The sequence below is a fragment of the Arvicanthis niloticus genome, chromosome 8, assembly GCF_011762505.2.
Source record: "Arvicanthis niloticus isolate mArvNil1 chromosome 8, mArvNil1.pat.X, whole genome shotgun sequence".
NCBI classification, from domain to species: domain Eukaryota; kingdom Metazoa; phylum Chordata; class Mammalia; order Rodentia; family Muridae; genus Arvicanthis; species Arvicanthis niloticus.
The window spans coordinates 19,706,959-19,721,232 of record NC_047665.1 but is presented as its reverse complement, the minus strand read 5'-3'; the positions used below and the strand labels follow the sequence as shown (position 1 = coordinate 19,721,232).

The 14,274-nt window shown below is 43.3% G+C and overlaps 1 protein-coding gene across 1 annotated transcript; it reads left to right on the top strand.

Moving 5' to 3' along the window:
* Positions 1–1,667: 1,667 nt before the first annotated feature.
* Positions 1,668–4,586, top strand: Rnf182 (ring finger protein 182). The gene has a single exon (XM_034509641.2). The coding sequence runs from the start codon at positions 1,668–1,670 to the stop codon at positions 2,409–2,411; it is 744 nt and encodes a 247-aa protein (XP_034365532.1). The 3' UTR covers positions 2,412–4,586.
* Positions 4,587–14,274: the final 9,688 nt, after the last annotated feature.

Genomic DNA, 14,274 nt, shown 5'->3' with positions numbered 1-14,274 from the left:
ATAAGAAAACCAACAATATGTGCTCTTGATTTTAAAACTGCCCGAGTTTAATTTAGCTCTCCGCTGCCCCTTCCCTCCACTGCTATAGCAAGTACTGAATTGCAGACAGTTGCTGTCTCTCCCCAGAAATGCTGTGACAGCCTTCTGCTATGTTGCTCGGAGGGGTGTGCTCAGAAATTCAAATCCATTTCGAGACTTTCCAAGCACAGTGTAACTCAAGACAGATCTACTCCCCCAATATCACCTATTAAAGCTAATGAGAATGAGCTGGGGATTTCCCACACTGCTGCTCTCTTTCTCGGATGCCCACTACAGATAACCCACTGTGCATATGAATAAACCTTTTGCCCTTTGTCCAGAGGTCGGTAATGTCACTGTTGCTAACATCAGGCCTGCAGGTTGCACTGTGTCTTCTGCTTACCACAGACCCTGAGAATTTACATGACACACAGTAGGTATGATGGTGAATAGTGAGTATTTCCTGATAATCACCTATGAATGACTTCTCCTGTGTTTATGGTGTGTGTGTGTGTGTGTGTGTGTGTGTGTGTGTGTGTGTGTGTGTGTAATTGCATGCATTTTCCATGCTTGCTTCTCTCTCTTAGGATTTGGACATGTTTATAGTGCCTCTATCAGAGGCTTTGCATTTTATCCTACTTTGTATAGATGTGTATGCACAAGACTGGCATTGAAAGGAAAAATGGAATAAACTAGTCAAATATGAAGGGCATTTGCAAAACAGATAAAGAAGTGAAAACCATCTGTTTCACTTACCAACACTCTTATCTCCAGCAAAATGCTTCCTGAGAACATGTTTTTAATGCTTATCCTTAAAACTTTTCTCAGGAAGCTGGGCATGGTGGGGCTTGGCCCCCAATCTCAGCACTGTCGAGCCTGAGTCATAGGCTTGCTGAACTCAACATCAGCTTGGGCTCTGTAGTGAGTTTGGACCCAGCCTGGGCTATAAAGTAAGACTATCACAGATAGACAGACAGACAGACAGACAGACAGACAGACAAGTAAGCAACAGCAGGAATATTCTTAGGTGTGTTTGCGAGCACCTCGGAAGGTACTTAGCTGTTTTTTATTATGGTACTGTGAACGAGCCCCATGTTTGAAAGAGACCAACATTTGGTACAAATTTCAAGAGATAATCTGTCCTCACTACAGTAGACAAGTTGTAGAGCATGTGGTACTGAGGTGTACCTCAGTGCACTTCACACACATTAGGTCTAAGTTCCTTCTTTTGATGTTTGTGGATTAAAGCATGGACATGATACTTCGCTGTCCCAAGGCCAGAGTGGTGAAAAAGGAAGGGGATTTCATCTGTCAGGTCTATTGCTCCTGATCCTCAGAGCTCAGAAAAATGCCATGAAGCAGTTCTCAGAAACACCTTTTCAGTGATCTGTTTGCTCTATTACAAACACTGTTTTTTTTTTTTCCTTTCCTTTGCAGATCCTGCAACTGCCCTTTTAAAATATGTGTCAGAGACAGCACCAAGCAGGAGCTGAAAATGTTCAAAAGACTTTGTGATTCTCTCCCGTCTTTTCCAGCCCTCCCAGCCTCCTTGCCTGACTCGGATGATGTGATGATGTTCAGAGGGATTCCTTAATCCAAGTCGCTGCCCAGCCAGGCACACCTTCAAAAGATTACATCCGTAACTCAAGATGGCCAGCCAGCCGCTGGAAGAGCCTGCAGAGTCTCAGGTCTCAGATGAGCTTGAGTGTAAGATCTGTTACAATCGGTACAATCTGAAGCAGAGGAAGCCCAAGGTTCTGGAGTGTTGTCACAGGGTCTGCGCCAAATGCCTCTACAAGATCATAGACTTTGGGGAGTCTCCCCAGGGTGTCATCGTCTGCCCGTTCTGCAGGTTTGAGACATGCCTGCCGGACGATGAAGTCAGTAGCCTGCCTGATGACAACAACATCCTTGTAAACTTGACTTGTGGAAGTAAAGGGAAGAAATGCCTTCCGGAGAACCCCACCGAGCTGCTGCTCACCCCCAAGAGGCTGGCTTCCCTTGTCAGCCCTTCCCACACTTCCTCCAATTGCTTGGTTATCACTATCATGGAGGTGCAGAGAGAGAGCTCCCCGTCTCTCAGTTCCACCCCTGTGGTAGAATTCTACAGGCCAGCGAGTTTCGACTCTGTCACCACAGTGTCCCATAATTGGACGGTGTGGAACTGCACCTCGCTGCTCTTTCAGACGTCCATCCGGGTGTTGGTGTGGCTGCTAGGTTTGCTGTACTTCAGCTCCCTGCCCTTAGGGATCTACTTACTGGTGTCTAAGAAAGTCACCCTGGGGGTGGTCTTCGTCAGCCTTGTCCCCTCTAGCCTTGTCATCCTTATGGTATATGGTTTCTGCCAATGTGTTTGTCATGAATTTCTGGACTGTATGGCACTTCCTTCTTAATCAATATGCAACGTAGTCACATATGGCTACATTCAAATGATGTACGTATGATTTGCTTTCTTTTGTATTCTCTACGATTAGTGTCTCCAGTCTCAACAAAGCCCTTGGCCATACGTCTGTGGTCCATTTTTTCGTACAGATTTTGGCTTGATGGGTTTTTCCTGGATTCTGAAAATTCAAATTAAAAAAAAAAAAAAAGTTCACTTCTATCTTGGGGCTAGTGAAGAGGCGAAGCTATGCATGCATAGCTTTCCTGGAGCCCAGATAGCTGTGAGATATCCTAGAACAGAGGCATAGGCCCAGGGAGTGCTTTCAGACAGGTACCAGGCAAGGTGTGTTACATGGTGGCAGGTTCTTTGGGCAAAGGTGGGGATGGATGGAGTCCTCCTTGAAGTTGGGTGTATCCCATGATGGTGGGTAGATGTCAGAGGCAGGCTGCTCTAAAACACATGGGAGCACCCCTCATTTTCCTGGCGCTGGAGCCCCTCATCATCTTCAGGTGCTTTCTCTCTTGAGGTAATGTTTCTCTGAAACCCGCTGCCTCCTCTCAGATTCCTTTAGCTTCTGTGCTGTCCTCCCTACCCCAGGGTCCCTCAACCTCATCTTCTTGGGTGGTTTCTGCAGGATACCTGTTTTGACAGGTTGCCATAGGAGTTAGACATCGCTGAGGAGTTTGCACGGAGTTAGACCTCATGCCAGGACATGGTCATTTATCTTCAACACATGCCTTTTCCTCCACGTGTGTTTTTCTCCCAGGCTTCTCTGGGAAGATCCAAGCAGTTTTTACATGTGGAAATAAATATTCTCTGGAATAATTCCTTAAAGCGTGAAAATGCTTCAGCTTGATGAAAATGTTTTGTTTGATTTCTAAGCACGGTCCTCAACTAACCTTGCCCCTTATCCTGAACGAAGTTCCATTTAAATTAGTTGCTATCGGTTTATGAAGGTTCCGTCCTCTCCCCCTTGTTTTAGAAGTTTGCTTAAGGCTGACTTTGCTGACTCCTGCGTTGCTCTGGGGGAACCTGTGATAGAGAAAGCCCAGCAACAGGCCACCAGCTGCCCTGGCGCCAGGTACTGGGAACCCAAGTGTTTGGCTGAGCGGTCCCAGAGTTCAAGATTATGTCCGATGGAAGGAAAAGGGGAAGCCACGCCAAGCTGATACCCTGCTTCAAGTGGAGTGGAGGTGGCTAAGAACAGCTTACTCATGGCTGCTTGCTATTCAGTCAGTTTGGGGATAGATTTGAGTCCTTTATTTTCTGTAAAGGCATATGCTTCGTGGCTTGGGGTGGACTCCTTTTCATGAAGTGGGGGTGGGGCGGGGTGATGTTGAATGTATATAGTTATGGGAATAAGTTGCCTAGCAGGTTTTAGGTGGGGGAATAGAATGTTCACTAGGCAAAAGGAGGAAAGAGTGCTTCTTAGTCTCTGAGACCTATTATTGATGACTTAATACAATACCCATTATGCTTAGCAAAGGGCTTTACCAAGATTTTGTTCACTTGTTTGTGGTGAAATATTTGTTGTGTGATGTAGTTGCAGGGGGGCCAGTCCTAACCTCCCCAGTGGGGGAAAATGGGTACTTACCTAGAATAGGAGTTTTGTTTTAGTTGTATAACTACTGACTTTGAGAACGTGTATGCCCAAGGTACATGTAATGAGAAAGTATACGTGGGGTGTGGTCCAATGAAATTTCAACCCCAACTTAGAGCTAAATACATTTATGATTCCAGAAACCCTAGTTTTAGGTAGTGTTGTGAATGCGGTTTCCAGAATTCCATTTGCACTTTGAGTAAATACAATATTTAAGAGGTTTTGTGGTTTGGGTTTATATATTTATAAGGTTTCCTTTTTAGAGATGCTCACTTTGTCTGAACTGTAACACTGAGTGACCACAGGAAGATATTTCCAGAAGGCTCCGGACCAACTCTGTGTTCTGCTACTCTGTGTGGTGTCTGCAGCGCTTGAAGTTGTTTCTGTAGGCACTGTGGCAATGTTTTCCTTAATGCCAGTGTGTTGATTTGGTTCTTAAAGAGTTTTAAATGTATGACAACAACAATAACAACAACATAAAACAACATAACTCTCCACGCTGTTGAATGGAAAGGGTGATCCTTAAATGTTGTAATCTCTATGCTAATGTTTTCTTGTCTATTAAATTTTATTATTTCTAAATGAGATGTGTGGTTTCTCTGATTTATGACCAAGATGCCGCCATCACTTTAGATAGTTGCCAATGTGAACTTTCATTAAGTCAAGGCCTTTATCATCCACATGGAGGTTTTAGAAGCTTCCCACAAAGGTAACCTCACCTATCTCACTTCTACAAAGGCCCTCATCTTTTTTAAGTGGAGTAGAAGATGAAATAAGAATATTATCTTTATATGTGAAATGTTTTATTTGCTGTGATTTGATTAACATTCAAAGTAGAATAACAAAAGAGAATCCAGTGAAGTAAAGAAATCTCGTACTTGTATAGTCCAGACAAACTAGAAAAAAAAAAACCCCACTAAAACTACTAGTCATGATCGCCGTTGAGTAATTTGAGAGTATGCAGCAGTTCTGTGTTCATATTAGCAATTTAGCACTACACATCCGTCAAGAGCAACAGTCTAATGTGCTTCAGAAATCTTCACACAAGTGAGCCAAGAAGGAGGTTGAGGAAGAGGATTCCCTGGTCTCGTGTGATTATACCGGGAACTCGGATGTAGCTGCTGAGAGACCAGGGAGCAGCGCACATTTGCAGGGCTTCGGGCATTGTGGAAACCATGATGAAACTTCTCAGTGTATTAACCTGACAGATGCAAAGGCAGAGGAATCCTGACGTTGCTAGACGAGCAGATGGAGTGAAGAGGGGACTCAGAGGAAGGGGCCTCGAGGGAGCTTGGGAGACTACAGCGGAGGCAGGTGTGTGTGTGTGTGTGTGTGTTTTTATTCTTTTCTTGCTGACATAGTCTCAAAGGTTGCCTTGACTTGTTGGAATACTTCAGTCAGACTACATATTATTCTAGAACTTTCTTCAAAACCAATAGTGGCAACCTTGGATTCAGGTAAAATCCCCGAGTTTAACCATTTGTTCTTTCAGCTTGTATTTTATGTGTTTTCCACATCTCTGCCCTCTTCTTACATAATTATCTTTATTTCAATACCTATTGTGAAGTTTTACTCCTGTAGGCTTAGTACTGGGTCTTTCCTTGTAAATATACTTTTGTTTAAAACCTGTTTCCTTTTAGAAAAAAAAATGATTTATGATTTTATGTGTCTGGATGTTTCACCTGCGAGTATGTCTGGAAACCCTGTGTATGCCTGGTGCCTGAGGTCAGAAGAGAGTGTTGCATCCTCTGGGACTGGAGTTACAGATGGCTGTTCCAAGATCAACAAGTATTTTTAACCACTGAACCATTTCAACAGCACCTAAAAATGCTGATTTGAAATGTGGAGGATAAAGGTTGAAACACGAATAAATTCTAAAGGAGTCTCAGACACACTGACTGACCCCAGTTTCTTATGTGAGTTAAATAATCCAAACCTAATTGCAGTCACTATATATGGTCAGAAATTAAACTATAGCCTCAGTACTATAATACTAGCTTGGAGTATGTGATAACTTACTTTTAAAAGTGGTTGGGCCTTGATTTAATTCAAATAGTCAGTATAACAAGACAATTGCCTGGCTAGCATTTTCATCAGTCAGGTGTTTATTGACTGTACTGTTTGTATTAGGAACTTCAGGGGAAAGCATCCTGGATGTGCAGGTTGTCTGTGACCTTGTTGTTCTCACACAAGGTAAAGAAAGTTGTTTTGTATGTTTGTGTCTATGCCCCTCTGGGAAGAGCCCTGGCCTGAAGTCCTGACTTTACAAAGCAGCCGGTGCTGTGGGATCGGAGAGATGCTGAGGCAGAGTAAGAAAAGCACCAAGCCTGAACTCCCCAAGGCTGGAACTCTGAAGACTCAGGGGAGGGTGCTGGAGAGAAGATTCTGGAAAAGCCAGGGGGAAGGATGGAAGCCAGAGACTGTATGTTCATCAGACCCAAGAGGAATAAGGTGAAATTAGAATCATTAGGTCAACACACATAGAAAGAGGTTTCAGATTGGTTTATAACAAAAACCAAACAAACCGATTAAACCAAACCAAACAAAAACAAACCCAACCCAACAACAACAACAAAAAAAAACTTAGATAAGCTTTTCCCATGGAAACTTGCAAATGGATGGAATGAAGTTGTATGAAACAGAGCAATTATTGCTGGTTCCCTTAGCACTCAGGGTTAGCATCTAAACTAGCTGGGTTTGTTTTCTTTGTTGGGTAAATGTATGACGTATAATTTCCAGCTTAACCCTTCCCCTAATTCCTCCCAACACAATCTCACTGTACCTGAGCCAATAAAAAAAATCATCTTTTGGGGGGTTCATTAGATATATTTTGGACCAAGATAAGGTAATTCTGGGAGTTGGCTTCATGTTAGTTCTGTCTGGATAGTTAATGCATTAAACTTTTATTGTCAGTCTCCAGATTAAAAAGCTTGTCTTCTCACAGAATTTTTAATGAATTTGTTATTTTAGCAACACATTTGCTTGAGATGTTGTTTTGAATGCTAAGGAACTCTATTAGCCAATAAATGAACATCTATTTTTGATATGTGTTAAACCGAAACTCCCCACACTCTTCCTTTTAATCCCTCCCCATTTCCTGATTTCTTTTAATGTCATTTATGGAGGAAGCTCACATACCCGTTACCATCCTCCTGCATACATATGCACACACACACAACACACATGTGTATCTACACAAATACATATGTACACACATACATTCTTATGCATTTTAGGAAACAGCTATGAGGGAGAACCATGTTAGTCTACCAACTGCTTTTATTTATCCAGGTAAGTAATGTTGAAAACATTATTATTATTGTTACCACTAACTACCCTTTTTCCTGCCCAACGAGCGATGTTCTCAGCTGCTTGCCTCAGAGACAATTCCTGCCTCTTTTCCTGTGTTCAACATCATTGAGCAATGGAAATTATCCTAGCCAAACAATGAGCTTATTCACTGACATTGCTTCTGTCTGATGTGCTTTTTCTCAACATTTAACCCAGAACTAACTGTACAGTTAATGATTAAATTGACGGCCATACATTTTCTTTGGCTAGATCTTCAAATTATACAATTAATTCCAGCTTCCTGTGGTCTGAGTAGCTGAAAACCACCGCTTAAAATGAGACAGATGACAACCTGAGTTTGTGGGCCTTTCAGTTGCCAGAGTAGAGGGTGGGGTGCAGTGTGATCCTGGGAGACCAGGGAATGCTAGAGTCTGGCTTTGGAATGGGGAGGGAAGTGCTACTAATTACCCCTCCTGTTCCCTACCCACAGCTTCATGTCCCAGATGAGAACCTCACCAGATGTTTTGACTCACAACTTACAGTGCAAAAATTCCTTGACTTTTTGATAGGATACCTGTGCCTTTCATAGTGCATTGGGTGAATATGAAGACAATTCTAGTTTACTGTTTTTAAAAGCAGGATCTTATGATGGAAATTGCTCCATAACATATGTCTTTGGATGTGTCCAAATGGCTGGTCCCTGAAGGGAAGGCTTCCTGGCCATGTGTAGAGGAGATGAAAAGCCATGGTCTTCTTGGAGACTCACTGAGTGAGCGTCTGCATTGGGCAGTGTCTGACAGTCAGTCCCTTGAAGTCTAAGGCTTAGACAGACCAGTTTAGTACTGAGTTCTCCAACATAGCTATCTTACCATACCCATTAGTAATGGGATTAGTTTGATGGAAGACACGTTGTGAAATCTGCCTTAGAGAATGGGTAAAACAAAACCTAACAAACAAGCAAGCAAACAAACAAACCCTGCTACAGTATAGAATCTGAAATGGAATGTAAGTCACTGAGGCAGCACATGAATTTAATAGACGGCCAAATCAGAGTAGTGGTTTCTAGGTGATTCCAAGTAGAACGGCAACATGGGAAGTGTGAAGGAGAGAGGAAGCAGGCTGCCAAGAGCATGTACTGTAGTGGGCGATTGAGATTCCCACTCACTTCCAACTTGATTGGCCTCCTTGTCCAGATTTTACAGCGTTGGCCCTAACATCTGCATCAGCATCAGCACCAGCCTTCTGAGTCACTCTGCACAAAGAAATCTCTAAATATATGCAGAAGGAAGTCTCAGGTGGAGCAATTACGCTGGTTATTTGCTTTGCCTGAGAAACTTGCGCTGTGAAGTTCTCAGAGTGGAACCCAGTCTCCCAGCTTTTGGAAAACACGAACTAAATGCAAAATCGTGATCGTGTTAATGCTTGGAAGACTTAAATGGTTCAGAGTGTGGCAGCCTCATTTAACAAAGGAGACATCAACATGTAGAAATGTCCAAAGGAGTCACAAGCGAGGACTACAAACAGTCCTCGTGGGGGGCTTGGCCTGCTTAGGGTGTGTTCTCAGTGTGTCTTTTTTGATATAACTGTTTGCTTTCTTTGTAATTAGCTCTCTATTCTAAAATTTTCTTACATATCTTTGTTTCTTTAACTAAACACCAGTATCTCACAACTAAAATCTCACCCTTTCCAGCCTAATGTGACAATCATACAATAATATACCAGCTTGTCCCTTGCAGCCAACCTTCTTCAACTCTCACAGTCCTCACACAAAACACGTTAGTCATTCCATACACCTGCCATCAGGGGATTCTCTGATCCCCTTGCTTGTGTGTGCACACATGTGTGCATATGCATGTTGGGTACATGCATGTACATGTTTTCGTGCAGGTCTGCTCACCCATGAGGGCACACATAAAGGCCAGAGGCTGACACCATCATGCCCTGTTCAATCATCGTTCCACTTTATTTTCTGAGACAGTGTTTCACTGACCATAGACCTCATTGCTTCTGTTAGACCTACTTGTAGTGGGATATCTTCCCACTGCATTTGTACAAAGCTCAGTGATTGGGCTGTATGAGAGGTAGGCGGGGTGAGGAGTCAAGAAGGAGGAGGAAGAGGAGGAGCGAGGAGTGAGGGAGGAGAGATGTAGGAGTCATGGAAGATCACACATATATCGAGAGCAGTCCTGGGTAACAATTTATATCATAAGGTTAGATATTGGGACACACCTCTAATTGTGTTAGATATTGGGACACACCTCTAATAATGTTCACCTTGTTAATTGAACATTACCAAACATATAAAGCCTTTGGATTACCTTTAAGCATTAGAGTCTCATTTCTACCGGGTACGGTGTGGATGGTGGGATGGTCTGGGCTCAGCCCAGCCTTGTGGAGACAGTGAGGCAGGGTTGGTGTTTCTGGCTGGCCGTTTCTAGCCATGGTGGGCGCATGGCCTCTGACTGCAGAACATGGCGGCAGAGCTAAGCAGAGCCGCTGCAGCTTAGATAGTCTGCCCAATGAAATGCTGTTATAAATATTACCCATAACACCTACTGGCCAATGAACCTCCAGGACCAGCTGTCTCTACCGTCTAGAGCTGGGATTACAGACACAAGGTGCCATGCCTGGCTCCTTTATGTGTGTACTGAGGATCTGAACTCGGATCCTCCAGCTTGCAGAGTAAGCTTTTTACCCAGTCAGCTCCACAGCTTCCATTATTTTTTTTAAGCTTTTTTTTTTTTTTTGACATTTTATTTATTTTAGTTTATGTGTTTGGGTGTTTTGTCTGCATGTGTATTGGCACGCTATATGTGTACAGTGCCTGAGGAGGTCAGAAGAGGGGGTAAGATCCCCTGAGACCAGAATCAGATGGTTATAAGCTGCCATGTGAAGCCATGTGAATACTGGGAATTGAACCCACATCTATCAGATGAAAGGCCAGTGTTCTTAACTACTGAGCCATCTTCCCAATTCCCTCTATTTCTCTCTCTCTCTCTCTCTCTCTCTCTCTCTCTCTCTCTCTCTCTCTCTCTCCCTTCCTCCTCCCCCTCTCCCTCTCCTTCTTCCTCTCCTCCCGCCCCCCCTTGGAAAGAGAGGTGCACAAAGCACATTCTCCAACAACTTGATGGGTATTTTCAAAAAGTATAAAAGGTAAGTCTTTGTGATTTAAAAATACCTTTCTTCTTTCTCAGGCCTGATTGGTGTTTTTGTTGTTGTTGTTGTTGATGCTTATTTGTTTGTTTTTTTGTTATTTTTAACCATAGTGTTTTATTGTTCTCTGAAGTCCTCTCTCCTCCTTTCTCTTCCCTCCCCTCCCTTCCTCTCTTCCCCCCTCTCCCCTTCTTCTCCCCCCTCCTTTACCTTCTTTTCTCCTTTTCATGAATGTTCATTATATTGAGTTTTGGTGAGAACACTAATTCCAGATCTTTCCTCTGTTCATTCACTCCCTTCTTTGTCTGTCCCCTGAGTTCATTGGTCTGTCTTGGTCTCTGTCTTTTACAGAGAACCATCTCCTGGGCCTCTAGTTTTAACAGTCTTTTTCTTATAGTGAGGAGCTAAACAAACATGAGGGAAACACTGTATGTGTATGGGCTTGTCCCCCGGGGACTTCTCCTGGTGTGTGTGTAGGATTCCGGTTTTATTAGCAGGGACTCAATTCTTGTTCTAAATGTCTTTTATCTTTGTGAGTTTCTCCTTAGAGGATAATCCTGAATACGGGCTGAGAAAAGAAGGAAGGGGAGGAGGAGCACGAGGAGGACAAGTAGGAGACTGGGAGTGTGTGGGTGGGCGGGGGATATCTGACACTTCACTGTACAGACTATCATTTAATACCTGTTTATAGCAGGGCTGCTCATATCCCCCATCAAGTGTGCCTGACATCTCTGAGGACAGTCCTTTTCCCAGTTTCAGCATGAAAGGGCAGGGGAACAGCAGTTGTCTGTCTGCATGCAGTAGAAAAGAGTATCTTAGAGACTCGTGTCCTGGGTGACATTGTCCACCCCAGATTCATAGTTGGCTAGTACATCTAACTACCCAGCTTTCCAAAACTCTGTGTGAATTATCTTGCTTGTTTTGGGCAGCCCTTCATCTCTGTGTTGGGTTGAGTAAGTATGGCCCTCACCTTGTGTTCACCTCTGTGTTGGGTTGAGTAAGTATGGCCGGCCCTCTTAGACGCGTACATTTGAGTGCTCAGTCACCAGGAAGTGGAACTCTTTGAAAAGATTAGAAGGACTAGGAGGTGTGGCCTTGTTGGAGGAAGTGTGTCACTGAGAGTGAGCATTTTAAAGGCCCATGCCAGGCCCAGCGACTCTCTCTGCCAGTTGCCTTCAGATCAGGATGTAGCTCTCAGCTACTGCCCCAGCACCACTATGTGCTGCTATACAAACCATCATGATGATAATAGACTATAAGCCTCCAGACCTATAAGTAATCCCCGCCCCCCCCCCCCCCCCCCCACAGTTAAATGCTTTCTTTTATAAGAGCTGCCATGGTTGTGGTGTCTCTTCCCAGCAAGAGAACTCAGGCATCCTCCGGCCCACCACTCCTATCACTGGCCTAGCAGCAACTGTGGATAAAGCCTACGCTGACTGTGTTTCTCAGCTGCAGTGATTCCCAGTGAGCTCCTGTGGGTTCAGACATGTTAGAACCTTATGAAGAATATAGCTAATGTGTAGATACAGCACAGCTGGAGCAGGGCACTTTAATGTGTGCAGGGTTACTGCCAGTGTCCCCTGAAGCATGGGTGTATGCGGCTGAGGTCAGAACTGGAAGTGGACCCTTTTCAGCAGCAATTTTGCTTAAGAGGAAGCGTCTTTACTAATGACTGTTGATTAATTTCACACACACATGTGAGACATGTGCCCAAGAGCCTGGTAACTGTTTCAAATTCACCCTAATGTTCTACACTTAATAGAGAAATGGTTTCTGATTTAGAAGTTATCTAAAGTAGCATTTGATCAGCCATGAACAGGAAGTGTCTTCCACTTTAAGTGGAATGAAGTGCCACAGCCTCTGGGGTATAAGGCCGCCCTCTAGCCAACGTGAGACATGATGCTAAAGATGATTAATGATGTCATAATCTGAAAACCTCAGGCTGTCAAAGCCAGTATTTTTCTCTTAAAAGGTTCATTGTGGCCAGGTTATTCTTCAAGATCTATTTTGTAAGACGCTAGCTTTGTTCTGATAGGAAATTCAGAAGTGGCTAGACATCTGTCAAGCTGTATTGTTTTTAATTATGCAGGTAAATGTGAGACTGTTGTCTGTACAAGTGTCTGGCACTGGTACATGAGATAATTATCAGAGCATCATGTTGCAGAATGATGAATGCTGTATACACTGAGCAGCGATAAGCCCCACGTGGTACACTCTGCTCAGCAATGGTTACTTCCTACATTTTTTAAGTTATGCATGTTTATGAGTTGTAAGGCTCTGGGGAATCGGAGGCCCTGTTCTCCTTTCTGCAGCATCTCATTTCTGGAGGCCCTGAAATAACACAGAGATTAACTGAGCAGTTACTATGTTCCAGAGTCTACATTAACTGCCTTAAGTGTAGTGTCTCAGTCAGTTGCCATGGCAACCGCAGTTTTTCTAATATGGTAGTTAAATTCAGGCTGCTACCAGATGAGAAAGAAATGATTTCTTTTCCATACTAACTCTATCTACGCCCCACCACCAACTGTGAATGTGTAAGCATAGTCATGTGCATGTGTGTGTACCTCTGTGTAGCATGTGTGTACCTGTCTACTTTACACAATATGATTTACTTTTTTTTTCTGAAAGAGGAGGTATTTGGTATCCATGTCTTCCTACACTCAAGGGTATGGGTTCTGTTGTTTCTGACGTTTGCATTGATTGTGTTAAACTTTAGATATATCAGGGCACAATCTCATTTCTTCACAGCTGGCTGACTTTGTGTTCTTTAAACTCTGGTTTTGAGTTACTCACTTTCTTTGGTATCTGTTGAAGACTCTGGGACAACTTAATGCAATCTTAGAAATCAGATTATTAAATATTATAAAAGTATGTTCCTGTCTTTCTAAGGCTTTTGATTTTTAGAAAAATCCAGGAGGTATTGGACAGATGTTGTATATCTCACGCCCCATTTCTCCCATATTTTGACTTTCTTTGGTTTGGTTATAGCTTCTTTTTTTCATCCAAGATCAGCCCAGGGTATCTCATGACCCTCTGTTTTCCTGTGTCATTAAGAGTCTGTTAATTGTGGCAGTTTCTTGAACTTCTCAAGGGTCTGAGGACCTTGATGGTTTGGAAGAGACAGGTCAGGTATGGTATGAAACATTTACTGGTTGGGATTTGTTGGGTGCTCTCCTTGTGGTTAGAGCGCTATTTCTATAACATCCTGTCATGCTACATTGTCTCGTAACTGGTGTTGGTCTTGATCTCTTGGCTGTCCTGGTGACTGCCACTTCCCTCCTTCTGAAAATGACATGTTCTTCCTTTCCACTCTCTACTCTTTGGAAGGAAGAACTGTGCGGCGGTGGGGACTTACATTTCATTTCCCTGAGAGTGAAATATCTACATCAAGTTTTAGAATATTTTGGTATAGAAGATGTGTCTTTGTTCCTTTACTTGTCTACAGAGTCAGTATTCGTTTTCATATGGACTCATGGATATACATCTTATATCTTTGGGTATCAGCCAATAGAACTTTACTTAATTTGCTACTCAACAGTTATTTACCTCTGGCCACTGAGAGTTGGTTCAGCTGGCTTGTGTTTTCTTCTGATACATTCTGACTGCCATGCTTATTCCTTTTCTTTGTGTGGAGGCAGCTTTTCCTTTAAGAGTGTTTTTCAGAGAGGAAGTGTTATTACTGTTGTGAGTTCATACAAACTTTCTTCTTTAGTCTGTCAGTGAAATGAAGAGCATCAAGTGACTTTCAAATGCTGATTCCCCTCTTCTGTACCTAGCATGAGTCCTACCTGGCAGGCTGTATGCTGCCTTATACATCCGTGAGTTGCTC

Coding starts and splice junctions, on each gene's coding strand:
- Rnf182 (XM_034509641.2), top strand. CDS start 1,668: ATGGCCAGCCAGCCGCTGGAAGAGCCTGCAGAGTCTCAGGTCTCAGAT.